Consider the following 17605-nt stretch of genomic DNA (forward strand, 5'->3'; position numbering starts at 1 on the left):
CCTTATGGAGTGTGCCATGGGGTAGAGTTTTAAAAATGGGAGAGGTTAATTTACTCTTCTCAAAAACATCTTGCAGTGATGGAGATAATATGAATTAGGCAGATGAAAAAGGCAAGTACATCCTCTCCCCTTGTTTTTGAATGCAGCAACCCTTTCTTTGGAGGAAATACTCCTTTCATTTGTCTAATGTTCAAAATGGAGCTGAGAGTGCTTTGCCCAAATTGAAGCCTCTTATTGACTCAGAGATTGAGATTTTAAATATTTGAAACAAAGAGCTAGCCTCAGCATGAAAGCTCTGCACGGTTACATTTTTCTGTCATCTGGAAAAAGCTGATTTGAAAGAGCAAAGTAGAGTATACAGATATGAGAATAGAATACAGGAGGATTTTTAAACTGACGACAATTTTCCCAAGCCCCAACTACTCCCCCACTGCTTGGTTGCTTAAGTATAAACTTGAACATAAACTCTTGGGGTTTCTGAACTCACAACTGGAGTCCTGGTAAATAAGAGAAAATACAGTCATGTGTCCTTATCCATATTGGGTACGTTCTAAGACACCCCCCCAGAAGAAGCCTAGAGCCACAAACAATATTGAACCTTACATTATACTGTTTTCTCCTATACATATGCACCTGGGATTTAGTTTATAAATGAGGCACGGTTAAGCGATTAACAACTAATAATGGAACAATTATAACAATATACTCTAATGAAAGTCACATGAATATGGTTTCTCTCTAAAGATATTTTACAAATATAATGCCTTTTTCATCGTAACTAAGAACTTACCACACATCGTGGCTGGGCCTCACTTTTGCAGCTTGAAGTGGGACAGCAAAACTAGCAGGAATTTGTTTTCTTCACAGTTGGGTGGATAGAAGGTTCTTTTTTGCCATAGATCTTAGCAGCATCAGCAGATGATTTTTTTTTTTTTTCTTGTTCTCAAGAGCTGTCCTTGTTTCACTTAAAGGAAGCACTGTTTGTAATTTCTAAATTGCCAGCATCACTACTCTTACACTCTGGGGACATTATTAAATAAAGCAAAGAGTTAGTTAATGTAAGCACTGCATCCCTGTGTCTCCTAAGTGGCTAATGTCCAGACCAGGATGGTGCAAGGTTTGTCATGCTATTCTGAACAACGTGCACTTTAAAGGTTAAGAACTCTTTCTGGAAATTTTCATGGTTTTGGACTGCAGTTGACTGCAGGTAACTGAAACTGCACAGAGCAAAACCGCAGATAAGGGATACTGCTGTCCAGAAGACATGAAGGCCCGTTTGCTTTCGCTGAGCACACACATGACTCCGGACTGGGAATCCGAAAGATCTGAATCAGAAACGGAATGAGACGCTGCTATGAAGCAATATGGAAAATAAGTGCAGCAAGTCATTTTAAAATTTTAGTTTGATAACTTTTGCTTTTTGTTGGGCTTTATCAACGGGATAAATTAAGCCTTGCAGGTGCAAAGGATGGTAAAATTTTGGGTTCTAGAGTTACAGCGTTTGAAAGGACATTAGACATTGTCTAACACCTGTGCAGATGGTTGTCTGAAGGAAAAGTTCAAATTTAGCCCCGTTTTAGGAAGTAAAAGCTGGCAGCAGCTTAACTCAAATGGGTCTATTCAACTTTATTTGCCAATCAAGGTTTAAGAGACTAGGTGGTAGTGGAGTGTGAAAATTTTTTTCTGAACCCTAACAATTATTGCTTTTATTTTTACCACTTACAACTTTATTGTGAATATGCTTACATAAAAGGAAAATAAATTTAGAAATAAGTATCAGTATTTTTTGTATTGAGCCAATAATTTTTTTTATCACAGGTGTTGTAGTTTTCCATTTTGCAGCTACTGGGTGGTGTTCTTTCCTATCAGTTTATAAGTGGTTTTTGATAGCTCTATGTCAGTTCCTAGAAAATTGTGTAAATAATGCTAGGAAAAGTAAAACTATATTTTAAGTGCACTGAGTAACTTAGTTCTTTAATAAGGGAAATCACGTGTTAATATTTCATGTGTATTTTTAGAAATATTACTAAATGTTAACAGGATGCAAATATAGTCTGACATGAGAGAATAATAATATGTTTCACTCTTATCCTCTCCCTTGAAACCGACCAAAAACAATAAAAGAATGAAAAATCAACTTAATAGATTGAAAGAGACTTAAGGTAAAAACATCCTTCCCAAATAAACAACCACAACAATGTTATAGTAAAAATACCTCCCAAATGCTTTGAGATTTGGAACAAAATAAAGACATGTCCATCAGATGGTCTTAGATGCTAATCCTCTATGGCCAAGTGGCAGTGGCTGTGAAACTGAAAAAGAAGCCAACTGCTGTAAGTCCTACAACAGATGACAGAAAACCTAGGGGCTCCCAGAAAAGACAACAGGTTTGATGATGGAGTGTTTTAGGAAACATATAAAAGTACGGTTATCTCCTGCTGCTCTTCTCTGTGCTAAGCGGCTAATAATGGGCCGATTCAATGGTGAGTAATCAGCCTATAAACATCTGAGACAAATGTTATTCTCTGTTCTGCAATTTTTAGTAGAAAAGTGTAAAGGTCAGAGCCTTGAGAATAGGCTATCCTGTATATTCAGGCTATAGGCAATATTCTGTTAGAAAATGTGCAAAGCCAACATGATTAAGCACAGGTGACAAGAGTTCAAAGGTAAGAGCAAGAGGGGTTTCTGACTGCAACCCCATGGACTGCAACACACCAGGTATCCCCTGGAGTTTGCTCATACCAATGTCCATTGAGTCCAGTGATTCCATCCAACCATCTCATTGTCTATCATCCCTTTCTGCCTTCACTCTTTTCCAGCAGCAGGGTCTTCATAAGTCGGCTCTTTGCATCAGGTGGCCAAAATACTGGAGCTTCAGCTTCAGCATCAGTCCTTCCAATGAATATTCAGGGTTGATTTCCTTTAGGATTGACTGGTTTGATCTTGCAGTACAAGGGACTCTCAACAGTCTTCTCCAACACCACAGTTCAAAAGCATCAATTCAGCGCTCAGCCTTCTTCATGGTCCAACTCACATCCATACATTGCTGGATGTGATATGGAAAAATCGTAGCTTCGACTATATGAACCTTTGTCAGCAAAATAATGTCTCTGCTTTTTAATATGCTGTCTAGGTTTGTCAAAGCTTTTCTTCCAAGGAGCCGGCGTCTTTTATTTTAATTTCATGGCTGCAGTCACCATCTGCGGTGATTTTGGAGTCCAAGAAAATAAAGTCTGTCACTGCTTCCACTTTTTCCCCTTTATTTGCTATGAAGTGATGGGATCAGATGCCATGATCTTAGTTTTTTCAATGTTGAGTTTTAAGCCAGCTTTTTCACTCTCCTCTTTCACCTTCATCAAGAGGCTCTTTAGTTCCCTTTTGCTTTCTGCCATTAGGGTGGTGTCATCTGCATATCTGAGGTTATTGATACTTCTGGCAATCTTGGTTCCAGCTTATGCTTCATCCAGCCCAGCATTTTGCACGATGTACTCTGCATATAAGTTAAATAAACAGGGTGACAATATACAGCCTTGAAATACTCCTTTCCCAATTTGGAACCAGTCTGTTGTTCCATGTCTGGTTATAACTTGCTTCTTGACCTACATACAGGTTTCTCAGGAGGCAGGTAAGGTGGTCTGGTATTCGCATTTCTTTAAGAACTTAGCACAGTTTGTTGTGATCCACATAGTCAAAGGCTTTAGCATAGTCAATGAAGCAGAAGATGTTTTTCTGGAATTCTCTTGCTTTTTCTATGATCCAGCAGATGTCGGCAGTTTAATCTCTAGTTCCTCTGCCTTTTCTAAATCCAGCTTGTACATCTGGAAGTTCTCGGTTCACATACTGTTGAAGCCTTGCTTGAGGGGTTTTGATGATTACTTTGCTAGCTTGTGAAATGAGCACAACTGTGCCAAGACAGTCACGATAACGTGATCACTGACCTAGAGCCAGACATCTTGGAATGTGAAGTCAAGTGGGCCTTAGAAAGCATCACTACAAACAAAGCTAGTGGAGGTGATGGAATTCCAGTTGAGCTATTTCAGTTCTTGAAAGATGATGCTGTGAAAGTGCTGCACTCAATATGCCAGCAGATTTGGAAAACTCAGCAGTGGCCACAGGACTGGAAGAGGTCAGTCTTCATTCCAATCCTAAAGAAAGGCAATGCCAAAGAATGCTCAAACTACTGCACAATTGCACTCATCTCACACGCTAGCAAAGTCATGCTCAAAATTCTCCAAGCCAGGCTTCAGCAATATGTGAACCGTGAACTCCCAGATGTTCAAGTAGGTTTTAGAAAAGGCAGAGGCACCAGAGATCAAATTGCCAACATCCGCTGGATCATGGAGAAAGCAAGAGTTTCAGAAAAACATCTATTTCTGCTTTATTGATTATGCCAAAGCCTTTGACTGTGTCGATCACAATAAACTGTGGAACATTCTGAAAGAGATGGGAATCCCAGACCACCTGACCTGCCTCTTGAGAAACTTGTATGCAGGTCAGGAGACATCAGTCAGAACTGGACATGGAACAACAGACTGGTTCCAAATAGGAAAAGGAGTACGTCAAGGTTGTATATTGTCACCTTGCTTATTTAACTTATATGCAGAGTACATCATGAGGAACGCTGAGCTGGAAGAAGCACAAGCTGGAATCAAGATTGCCGGGAGAAACATCAATAACCTCAGATATGCAGATGACACTACCCTTATGGCAGAAAGTGAAGAGGAACTCAAAAGCCTCTTGAAAGTGAAAGAGGAGAGTGAAAAGGTTGGCTTGAAGCTCAGCATTCAGAAAACAAAGATCATGGCATCTGGTCCTATCACTTCATGGGAAATAGATGGAAAAACAGTGGAAACAGTGTCAGACTTTTGGGGGCTCCAAAATCACTGCAGATGCTGATTGCAGCCATGAAATTAAAAGACGCTTGCTCCTTGGAAGGAAAGTTATGACCAACCTTGATAGTATATTAAAAAGCAGAGACATTACTTTGCCAACCAAGGTCCGTCTAGTCAAGGCTATGGTTTTTCCCGTGGTCATGTATGGATGTGAGAGTTGGACTGTGAAGAAAGCTGATCGCCGAAGAATTGATGCTTTTGAACTGTGGTGTTGGAGAAGACTCTTGAGAGTCCCTTGGACTGCAAGGAGATCCAACCAGTCCATTCTAAAGGAGATCAATCCTGGATGTTCATTGGAGGGACTGATGCTAAAGCTGAAACTCCAATACTTTGGCCACCTCATGCGACGAGTTGACTCACTGGAAAAGACTCTGATGCTGGGAAAGGTTGGGGGCGGGAGGAGAAGGGGACGACGGAGAATGAGATGGCTGGATGGCATCACCGACTCTGTGGACATGAGTTTGAGTGTACTCCGGGAGTTGGTGATGGACAGGGAGGCCTGGCGTGCTGTGATTCATGGGGTCGCGGAGAGTCGGTCACGACTGAGCGACTGAACTGAACTGAACTGTGCAGTAGTTTGAACATTCTTTGGCATTGTCCTTCTTTGGGATCAGAATGAAAAGTGACCTCTTCCAGTCGTGTGGTCACTGCTGAGTTTTCCAAATTTGCTGGCATATTGAGTGTGGCACTTTAACAGCATCATCTTTTAGGATTTTAAATAGCTCAGCTGGAATTCCATCACTTCCACTACCCTTGTTCATAGTGATGCTTCCTAAGGCCCAGTTGACTGCACTCCAGGATATCTGGCTCTAGGTGAGTGACCACACCATCGTGGTTATCCGGGTCATTAAGATCTTTTCTGTATAGCTCTTCTGTGTATTCTTGCCACCTCTTCTGTTATACTTTCACATATAGCTTATGCAACTTGGCCAAGGCATAGAAGGATAGAGCTAAAACTAGGCAAGCTAATTTTGAAGCTTGTGCTCTTGATTATATAATCACTCTACATAATGTGCAAAGAACATTCTTTGTAACGTTTTATATTTCTCTGAGTATCAAATTTTCCTATCAGTAAGAGAGAGAAAATAATTTACAAAGTCCATTTTTAGTGATCTCATATTCTGTTTAGATTTCTTTGTGTAACATGGTTTCACATAAGTTAAGATTTGGGGAAACATTCTTTGTTTCTAGATATACATTTTTGTAAACTTAAATGATTTTCATGACTTTTCAGCAAAGACGAAAAACAAAAACTACAGTGCTTAGCTTCCCTACAGAGATTAAATGACCACTAGATGGCAATCAAATAAAGCTCAGCTTCTCAAGGGCACCTTGCTTAAAACCACAAATACAGCTAGAAGCTGTAAACATCCAACCAACTGAATTCCCCCAGAACACAGCCACTACAGTCTCCTAGCCTACCCTCCTCCTTGCTAAGTTCTACATGACAGACAACTGCAAAGAGTTGAGGTTTTGGAATCCTATCGATCTGGCTTTGAAAACTGGCTCTAAAAAGTAGTAGCCACGTGAACTTGGCAGGTCGCTCAAACCTTGTCACTTCCCTGATTCAAAAGAGATCTAGGGAAAAAAAAAATCATTGCTACAATTTAAACCCTTTCCCTTGGGACTTCTGTGGTGGTTCAGTGGTTAAGAATCTGCCTTGCAATGCAGGGGATGTGGGTTCACTTAAGATCCCACATGCCACAGAGGAATTGAGCCTGGGTGCTGCAACAAAAAAAAAATCCCATATGCCACAACTAAGACCCGATGCAGTAATTAAATAAATATTTAAAAACATAAAGAAGGAGGACATGTACATATACATATGCAGAGAACCATGCTACCCCAGAAAGAATATGATCATCTGAGGGACTTGAAGCTGTGGAACACACATTGTAGGAGGAGGGAATTGGAGATCACACAGCTCTTCCCACCAACCAGTCATACAGCGACGGGCTCTCTGCAGTGCACTTTGTGTGTGTGTGCACTTTGTATGTGTGCACTTTGTGTGTGTGTACTTTGTGTGTGTGTGTGCACTTTGTGTGTGTGTGTGTACTTTGTGTGTGTGTGCACTTTATGTGTGTGTGTACTTTGTGTGTGTGCACTTTGTGTGTGTGTGCACTTTATGTGTGTGTGTACTTTGTGTGTGCACTTTGTGTGTGTGTGTGTACTTTGTGTGTGTGCACTTTGTGTGTGTGCACTTTGTGTGTGTGTGTGTACTTTGTGTGTGTGCACGCTCAGTAGTGTCCAACTCTTTGTGATCCTACAGACTGTAGCCTGCCAGGCTCCTTTGTCCATGGGATTGTCCAGGCAAGAATACTGGAGTGAGTTTCCATTTCTTCCTCTAGGGAATCTTACCCACCCAGGGATCGAACCTGTATCTTCTGAATTGGCAAACGGATTCTTACCACTGAGCCTCCAGGGAAGCCCCAGTGTGCACTCTGGGGAGAAGCAAAGCCTTCCACATGGGGTGGTATCAGCTGGGAAAGGCTCAGGGCTTATTTTAGTCAAGTAAGAACTAGTGATTATGATTCTTAATGGAAACAAAGGTCCCAAAGAATGAGGAAAACAGCCCTCTGAGGGCTTTGATGGCACAAAATTTAGTAAGAATTGTCTTCTTTTTCTCATAAAATTTTGCGAGCAAGCATCTACAGGCAATGCAAAGGGCAAAGGAAAGTTTGCATTTCAGTGTTTTTATTCACTACTGAGTAGTTCCGCCCCAACTCCTCCCCACCCCCCCTGCTCGTGAATGAAGACATAGGAATTGAAATTTATATTCTAATCCGGCTTGCATTCTCCATCTCAAGGAACTTGAGTAGATGTCATCAAATCTTTGGATCTATTTTTTTAACAAAAAAATTAAGAATTTGAATTTTAAGAGATGTTCTAACGTGTGTTTAGTGTTATCCCTCCCTGTCCTTGGTGCTGCATACGTGAACAGATGGTGGTTTCTCTTCTTTAGAGGGTTACTGTTGTCTAAGCTTGGAGAAGACTTCCCCACAGTCAATGGTGTCCACCTTCCTGTAAAGCAGGGAAGTAGGTGTGTCTAGAGGTTTTCACCTGAGACTGAAGCCCAAAGGACTCCAGCAGAACAGCAGCATCACACTGAATAAGAGGGCTGGGGTCTGCAGCTGGAAGTGAAATGGAATTGGAGTGACCAGTAAATATTAAGCCACATGTGATGAAAGAAATATTCACATATTGAGGTATGGGGAAGTCATTCTGGCTCAGCCATGATTTGACTTGAATTTTATGTTAAGAAGAACAGCCTGTCACACGGCCTGTCAGATACGCATTGTACATCATCTTTAACCAGTCAAGAAGAGAACACATTGAAAAATCAAAATGGACTAACTGGTTCAGGCAAAATGGAGCCGCATGACCATTGTGCATATGATTTCAGACACATTTCTGCATCACTGAGAACTTAAATTTTCTGAACTGTATCAGACTCAAAGACACCACCAGGCGTTCTCAAAACAATGTCTGCTAGCAGCTGTCAGTTGCAAACTTGTGGTCTCAAGGTGAAGTGAAAGTTGCTCAATCGTGTCGGACTCTTTACCACCCCACGGACTATACAGTCCATGGAATTCTCCAGACCAGAATACAGGAATGGGTAGCCGTTCCCTTTTCTGGGGGATCTTTCCAACCCAGGGATCGAACCCAGTTCTCCTGCATTGCAGGTGGATTCTTTGCCAGCTGAACCACCAGGGAAGCCGAAGAATACTGGAGTGGGTAGCCTATCCCTTCTCCAGTGGATCTTCCCAATCCAGGAATCAAACTGGGTCTCCTGCATTGCAGGCAGATTCTTTACTAACAGAGTCACCAGGGAAACCTCATGGTCTCAAGGCCTTCTCTTGTAACTATGCAACCATTCTGGACACCAACAACCCTTACTTAACAAGCACCTAGCTGGCTCCAGTCCTAATTCTTGGCAAACTATTTATATAACTTTGCGGGGTTTTTGCCTATGCATGCCTCCTCTCCCCATCCCCACCTTTTTTGGAACACAATTCAAGTGAGACACAATTCAAGTGCTTCTTGAATCTCTGTCTCCTGGACTATAGTCTTCAGTTTGGCTCAAATAAAATTCTTTTCTATTCCCATTATAGATTGTTTACTAGTTATTTTCGTCAAAGACAGGAACACAGCTGAAAGGACCAGTCCTTCAAAAAAAAAAAGCAGGGAAGTGGCTTGAGGTAAATAGATGAATACAATGAAAAGGAAACACTTTGCCCCTGGGAGACATTCAACATCACAGTCTGTTCCAGCAATGAGACTCTTAGAGTTAGCCAGCTGGCTAATTCTGCGATAGAGAATAACACTGGAAGAGCACGATAACAAGGTCGACTGCCAATCAAATTTGAGCCTAAAAGCCTACTGAGTGATTAAGATCGGAAAGGAGAATATTGACTACTTAAATAATGGAGTTGAGGAAAATGAGGGTTGGGCAAGGAAGAGGGCCTGTAAGTGAAAACTGGGAGGGTGGATTTTAGAAATTTACAAGTCAGATTTTATGATGGCTGAGAATTCAGTGTATTTTCCTGTGTTGAACAGTACTGGAACTGAGCATTCTTTCCTGTCCCAGTGTGAAATAACTCAGAAAATATGCAAAAATAGATTGAGACCTTGCTCTCCAGGAAATGTTAATTCCTGGAAGATAAGCTCTGGACTATGTAAAAGAGCTTATTATCAACAGTAACCTCTTGCTTTTTGAGACTTGCTGAAGATCTTGGTCTTAAACACCTAGCCAAGCCATCGGACACAAATTCTGCCCAGTCCCTACCAGTTCCCCAGTGTTTTTAAAGACCTAACAACCCTTTGCATATTCTCCCCTGACTTCTTTCTTTTGAAAGTTATGAAGGCCATCACAGTGGTGTACTCTTACTATGTATAAAAGGTGTAATGGCCTTAGAGTTGCTTGATCAATGGACTTTTCTAGTGGTGTTTTGAGCAGTTGTCAAAAGTGAAATGTTGCTCTAAGCTATGAAACAAAAGTTTTATTGTAACGTGTCAGAAATGAGGCCACTTTTCCATACCAATTTACCTTTACCTTTCATATATTGGGTTAATTGTCAAGATTTCTATCTTTCCAAGAATCTTGGATCTAGTAATGCTTTAATTCTTTTCATTTTGAAAAATTCAAAACTCTCAGAAGCTTTACTTCAAGTATCAGTCCTGTGGCAACTCTTATGCCCCTTCCTTCTTCCCTCTCCCTCCACCCCCAGAAGGGAGAAGAAGGTGACCAGGGATTGATATGAACCTGAAGTCCTGTACTTTCAAGGATGGTTGAAGTAACTGTGGCTATTATTCAAAACAAAACACTTACTGTGTGTGCCCAGCTCTTGTTTTCCTGAGGAGGAGGGAAAGACAGACAACTTCCAAATAAATAAATATGTAAATAATTATGTGACTTCCTAGCTGACGCAGGTAAAGAACCTGCTTGCCAATCCAGAAGATGCAAGAGATGTGAGTTCAATCCCTGAGTCAGAAAGATCCCGTGGAGTAGGAAATGGCTATCCAGACCTGTATTCATGCCTGGAAAATTCCACAGACAGAGGAGCCTGACAGGCTGCAGTCTATGGGGTCATGAAGAACCTGATACAACCGAGCACACAGCATGTATGCATGCAGATAATTATACACTGGAACAAATGAACCAAGAGACAGAAGAAAGGTGCAATGATTTAAGATTAAAGGGTTGGTTGGTGGAAGGATGAAGGGACTCACTTGGAGGGAATGGTCAAGGAAATGAATAACTGAATCACTTTGCTGTGCACCAGAATCTAACACAATACTATGCCTGTTCCGTTCCGTTCCGTCGCTCAGTCGTGTCCGACTCTTTGCGACCCCGTGGACTGTAGCCTAACCAGGCTTCTCCGTCCATGGGATTCTCAAGGCAAGAATGCTGGAGTGGGTTACCGTTTCCTTCTCCAGGGGATCTTCCTGACCCAGGGATCGAACCCGGGTCTCCCGCGTTGGAGGCAGACGCATTAACCTCTGAGCCACCAGGGAAGCCCCAATACTATGCCAACTATACCCAAATAAAATAAAATTAAAAAAAGATTAGCTACCAAACAAAAATAATGGTGTTTCATTGCATTTAAAAATACGTGGCTTATTTTCAAATATTTTTTTATTTTGATTTCTAAACAGTTCTACAGTGATAAGACAACAGACCCTGTATGATTTCAATACCTTTAGATGATGAAATTTTTGCACCTTGTTTTTACGTCCCTGGATACTTTCCAGTGTCTCCTAGTTTACAGTCTATGGGAACTTGAATATAATTTGTACCCTACTGTTGTGTGAAAGTTGTATAAATCTTAATTATGTTGAATCGGTTCATGATACTGTTCAGGTCGACTATCTCCTTCTGCTGCTGCTGCTGCTGCTAAGTCACTTCAGTTGTGTCCTACTCTGTGTGACCCCATAGATGGCAGCCCACCAGGCTCTCCCGTCCCTGGGATTCTCCAGGCAAGAACACTGGAGTGGGTTGCCATTTCCTCCTCCAATGCATGCAAGTGAAAAGTGAAAGTGAAGTTGCTCAGTTGTGTCTGACTTGAGTCTTCGAGACCCCATGGACTGCAGCCTACCAGGCTCTTCCGTCCATGGGATTTTCCAGGCAAGAGTACTGGAGCGGGGTGCCATTGCCTTCTCCCTATTTCCTTCTACTTTTCTGATATTCATTCTATTGGTTTTTGAGAGTTTGATATTGAAACTCCAACTAAAAATCTTCATTTATTTGCTTAAAAAAGTGTAAAATATAGTAGAACTACATGTAAATTTGTTCTGTGTTTTCCAAGTCTCTTGTAAATGCATTAACGTACTTTCAAAATTTTAAAAATAAAAAAGAAAGAGGAAAAAAAAATAATGGTGTTTCTATCAAGGGAGAAGTGGTCCCCTGAGTTGAGAGCTACCAAGAGAGCAAGCAGGAGAAGGCAACGGCACCCCACTCCAGTACTCTTGCCTGGACAATCCCATGGGTGGAGGAGCCTGGTGGGCTGCAGGCCATGCGGTCGCTAAGAGTCAGACACGACTGAGCAACTTGACTTTCACTTTTCCCTTTCATGCATTGGAGAAGGAAATGGCAACCCACTCCAGTGTTCTTGCCTGGGGAATCCCAGGGACGGGGGAGCCTGTTGGGCTGCCGTCTATGGGGTCGCACAGAGTCGGACACGACTGAGGCGACTTGGCGGCAGCAGCAAGAGAGCAAGCAAGAAGAGAGCAGAGAGTTAACACGCAGGTTCCCAAAGGTGGACAGCAAGCACTGGTGGCCCGTGTACAGCCGCCTGCAGGGGCCTGAAGGAGCAAACCGGACTGAAAGAGAACAGTGTGAGGAAGGAGACACAGCCAGTGTGGAAAGTTCTCAGGAGAAGCTTGGCCAAGATGGAAGTGGTGGGGCGGAGTGAGTAGGAGAATGGGAAACTAGTTTTTGGTTTCTTAGGAAAGAAGAGACTTGTTACATGTGAAGGTTAATGGGATGATCCATCACAGAGGGAGAGCTTGATGAGGCCGGAAATAGGAAATCTAACAGAATGTCACCCTGGAGAAGAGCTGAAGAGACAGGACAGAGTTCCTGGGAAGAGACAAGTGTTGACAGGAAGACAGGGGCTTCCTCTAACATGACAGGAGGCAAGGAAGAGCAGCTGGGGGTGCGCGACGGTGGGCTTGTGGGTTTGCAGGTGAGAGGCGGATGGAGTCTCATCTCCTGGTTTTATTTTCTCTGTAAAATGTGAGATGAGGTTGGTAATGCGAGGACTGGGGGGAAGTTACCTCCGTGATTTGAAGAGAACAAATATATAAGTTTCAAGAGGAATCATAGAAAAATTGATCAGTCTATGGAGGGACTGTGGAATTCTGCCTACATTACTTTAAAGCGATAAATACATTTTGTATTTTACCAATTCTAAGATGCACTTCTGAAACTGAAATACCCTCTGGTATTGTTCCATGGTTTCCTGGCACTGATTCAGAGTTTAGTTACCTGTGTTGTTTCGGAGCTGTCCATAAAGTATCCGCATCTTTCAATCAATAGCATCTTAGAGTCAGTGAAATATGGTAATTTCATTCCTGCCAGGTTCAGCTGCTTGCATGCAGGTATTCAGGGTTTCAAAGACAAGACAATAGTTGTCAGTCACAAAGAGACCTATTTGAGTCCACTCAGGGAATAATATAGTTGTGATGTGATTGTAAGCACTGTCTTCTGAGGGGATCAGCTCTTGATTACTAGAAGTACTTCATCAGAAGTTTGGTCTATGAGGCCAATCTCAAGGATCTTATGCCAGGTTAAGACTCTCACAAAATTCTTTTGTAAGCTAAACTGTCCTGAGATGACAGTTCAGAATTCCTTCACCAAGATGTCCAATATGAGATTCTCAGGAGTTGTGTCCTAAATGGAAGCATGGTTATTGAAGGAAGGACCCAGAGAGCATATTTCTCCATCCATCAAATATTTATTAATTACCTACTGTATGCCAGGCAGTCTGTTAGTTTGGGGGTGGGGGATAAAAATAATTAAGTCTAGGTCTCTGATCTAATGGAGCTCACAATCTGTCATAAGAGATAGTTAAGTATCGAAGAGTTGTCACCAGAGGTATTTATTCATCCAATCACTTGAGTAACACACATTTATTGAGCTCCTACAAGACACCAGCTACTGTTCTGTGTGCTGAAAAGACAGCAGTGATAAAATTGGACAGGTTCCTGCCTACATGGTGTTTACTTTCTAGTGGGGGAAGAAAACCAAGCAATAATATTTCAATAAGCATAGTTTGCACTGGTGATATGTATGAAGAAAATACATGGAATATCATAGGCGATGACTGGGATGCCACTTTGGAGAGGGTACTAAAGTATCGGTCAAGCTACTCTGACTACATATAATAGAAAATCTTATAATCACATTAATCCTAGGAGCACTAATTATTTATCAAAAAAGTCCAGAAGTTATCGATCCCAGGGTGGGTTCAGTAAGTTAGTGGTGTCATTAAGGACCAAGACTTTTTCAATCTTTCTGTTTCCCCATCTTCAATATATTGGCATTTTCCTTGCGATTGCAAGATGACTGCCATAGCTGCAGATGTTACATCCTCTTACAGCTGCCAAAGCCAGAAGGGAGAAAACGGTAGATGGAGAGAGGCAAGATAAAATTTTCGCCCTAGTGTAGCTCCCTCATTTTATCAGAAGAAAGCCTTCCTAGAAGTTCCCTTATCCCCCAGCAGACTTCCCACTAAACCTCACTGAATACAAATGGCCATCCATCTATATCAAATTCAGTGATCAGTAAGAGGACTTGTATTGTCACCATTGGTTCAAAACAATGATGAATCATCAAGTCTAGATTTTTGGCAAGAAAGAAGACAGAATGACCTTGGCTAGGTAAATAGTGGCTACCAAATCAGAGGGTGCCTCTCTCAAATGACCTTTGAGCCAAAACCTAAATGATGAAGTGGTGCCAATCTTGTGTACCACGTATCTCGGTGGTGCAGAGGGGGACCTGGGTCAGGTTAGCTGGTGGTGGATGGTCCCAAAGCGGAGTAGACACTGGAGGACAAGTGTGAGTCACCAGGTGAAGCTCTGGGTGGAGACGGGTGGAGGCCTTCCAGGTGGCAGGAGAGGCCAATGGAAAGGAAAAGGAATGTGACCCAGTTTGTAAGCAAGAGCGAAACGAACAAGACAGGTTAGGTCGCAACCCTGGTGAAGATGACTTCAGATGGGAAGATTCCAATCCCAACATTACAAAAGTCGTGATAAGGTACTTGTATACAAAAGGAGGGCACCCAGTTTCACTTCAAGCTGTGGAGGAGACTTCCTCAAGAAAGAGACAGTGGGCTCGGAGTTTTGGAGACTTGGAACAGCGTGATGAAAAGCTTCAACCAGTGTGCCATGTATAAGTCAGGGAGCAACTGGTGATGAGATTCAAGCCATGCTGGCGAGCTCTGCTTTATTTAATTTAGGCCAAGACTTGCCTTTTCCAAGTTGAGAGTCCCTGGTAAAAATAAATGAACTGGTTTTCTCTTGTGGGCAGTATGAGGTTGGACTTGGATGGTCCCCAAGAACACCTCTATCTTTTTTATTCTGTGTCTGCAGTAGATACTCAAGAAAAGTTAACCCAGCACATGAATGATGAGCCTCAGTTTCTCCTGTTGCCACAACTTTGCCATCACTATAAACTGGAGGGGCCCTTCCAGGCCTGCAGGCTGCATCAAGTGGCCCTGGACCAGCCTTTATCAACCCATCCTTGCTTTGGTCTTACTCATTTTCCACATTTATGTTTCTCTTATTGATCGATTGATTAAGGGTGCTGGGTCTTAGTTGCTGTGCTTAGTTGCTTTCTCTAGTTGTGGCAAGCAGGTGCTGCTCCCTAGATGTGGTGCGCAGGCTTCTCATTGCAGTGGCTTCTCTTGTCGTGGGGCACAGCTCTAGGGCACTCAGGCTCAGTAGCTGTGGCACACAGCCTTAGTTGCTCCAAGGTATGTGGGATCTAGTTCCCCAATGAGGGATAGAACCCCTGACCCCTGCATTGGCAAGTGGATTCTTAGCCACTGGACAACCAGGGAAGTCTCACATCCATGTTCCCTTTTTTCCCATCAGGACGGTGAACCCTGAGAGATCAGCAGTGAAGTTTACATAATGTACATATATCCACTAATATAGGGGACGCTTGGGTGTATGGTACATACACAATGAAAATATTGAATTTTTCCATCTGCTGGTGGAACTTGAGTGGGTTTCAGCCCCAAAGGGGATTTTCAGATTTCTTTCCCTAGAAGATCCAGAGCAAAAGAAGATCCAGGAAGCAAAATAAGGATGAGGGATCTCTGGGATTAAAAATGAGTGCCTCTTTCTGTGTTACAAGAACCCTTTAATCCAGGGTTTGAAAAATGCCACGCCTTAGATAAATGTGAGTGTGGTTTTTGAAACATGGACTTGGGAGAGCTAGAAAGTCCATGAATGCTAAAAAATAATTTGAAAAATATCTGTGAGGGTTTCAAAGTTAGAAAGATGTATAACTGTCTATGTCATCTTCCAAGAGCCTTGTATCTATCAGTAGAGGATAAGTTATGCTGAAGTAACAAATAGCTTACAGATTTTAGCAACTAGAAATAATCGTCCCTTTTTACTCATGCCTATCACAGGCCAGCAGGCCCCATACTTGTTACTCAGGAAGTCAAGATGGAGTGGCTACCATTTTAAATTGCTGGTCCCCATGGCAGAACAACTTGCATGACCCCATCCAACTACAAGGAGGTTGGGAATGGCAGTGCCACCTTGTACCTGAACTAGGGACATCCAGAGCCAATTAGAGAACCATACAACCATAATCTTCGTGACCAGAAAGCCGGCCAAAGACAGAGTTCCAAGCACAGACACTCGTGTTTCCTGTATCCCATTTTCAGGCTTAGGCAGTTGCGTGAGGATATTAGTAGCTGGGACCAAGGACCACAAATCTTGAGCCATCTCTATAGTCCTGGATCCTTTGCCAGAAAGAGAAGCCTTGGCCTTTTGTGAGAGTCTGCGTGTGTTCACTAGTGTATGACTCATCCATTCTCCGGCATGCTGCTCCTCCCACGGCAGGGGCTACTCCCAAGCAGGACTTGCCTGTCAGGCTGCAGGGCATATGGGGCTGGCTGCCTGTCAGGCAGAGCCCAGCCTGACTGTTTCAGCCAGGGGAGCCACCATTCGGGGCTAAATTGACTGCTCAGAGATACAGGAGCCCAGCTTGCTGGTTTGCTATGAGATATGGCAAAGGGAAGTCTTTGACACCTGCGTCTCCAGCTGCCGGGAGTAGGTTGAATTTGCCAGTGACAAATTCGCCAGTGTCGTTGGCTAGCCACAGTGAGTAGCCCCATGACCTTCTCAGTCCAAGGCCTTCCTTTGGAGAATTTCAGAGATCAGTAGCCAATGAGGTTGTGTAGTATGGGCTTTCATTAATAACGTATACAGGGAGTTAGTCTGAAAAAGGAAATTGGTAACCTAGGGGCACTTGGCGTAATTCAATAAGAGCACTAACCTGGTAGGAAAATGTTTTTTGTTTGTTTATTACTCTCTGCTTCTCTGATCCCATGCAAATAGAGTCCAGGAAATGAGAATCTTTAAAGAAATTTGTATTTGATGACTTGATGGTGATTAAGTACAGGTACAGAAGCTAATTAACTTTTTTAAAACCATGATTTTCCCTCATCACATTTTGTAATGTTTTGTCTATAATTTTGGCTTATTATCAAGTCATCACCAGCCTTAAAGTCTCCTTGAATACAGAGGAATCTTTTTACACCTTCACACACAAAAATTCTGCACTTCTAACGACTAACCTATGGCATTAAGAATTCCTGACCCTGAACACTGTTTTCCTGAGATCAGACTTTCTCAGGAGGAATACAAAGTTTGGGTAGATTTCTCTTAACTTGTGTTGTTCTTTCCATGGCGGGTCGAGGAGAGGTGGTAGACACCCTAACATCTCCATGCCCATTGCTTTTCATGTTCTTCCTTAAAATATTGTTGAAATTGGTGCTTAATTTGATTCTTTCCTTTTTCTGAAAGATTCTTTGTATTTGTTGAGTGTAAATTTTGAAAGTTCAGTTCTGCTTAAAAATTTTTTCCCTTTGAATTTTGACAAAATGAGTTTTCCCCTTTAAAGTAAACTTGCTGATTAAAGAATGAGGCTTGACTGGACCTCGCGTTATTTGGGTTTATTAAATTTTCTTCTA

General features: G+C 42.4%; 1 protein-coding gene across 1 annotated transcript in view; it reads left to right on the forward strand.

Moving 5' to 3' along the window:
* The first annotated feature begins 16531 nt into the window (after window positions 1-16531).
* Window positions 16532-17605, forward strand: part of LOC129543667 (adhesion G protein-coupled receptor F2-like) — a 40957-nt gene continuing 39883 nt past the window's right edge. The window contains exon 1 of the mRNA XM_055406900.2: window positions 16532-16733. Within this exon, the coding sequence (XP_055262875.1) occupies window positions 16631-16733 (103 nt within the window). The 5' untranslated portion in view covers window positions 16532-16630. The remainder of the gene's footprint in view (window positions 16734-17605) is intronic.

The sequence above is a fragment of the Moschus berezovskii genome, chromosome 23 (genome assembly GCF_049115385.1).
Source record: "Moschus berezovskii isolate FMDL1 chromosome 23, NW_MosBer_1.0, whole genome shotgun sequence".
In the NCBI taxonomy this organism is placed as follows: Eukaryota; Metazoa; Chordata; class Mammalia; order Artiodactyla; family Moschidae; genus Moschus; species Moschus berezovskii.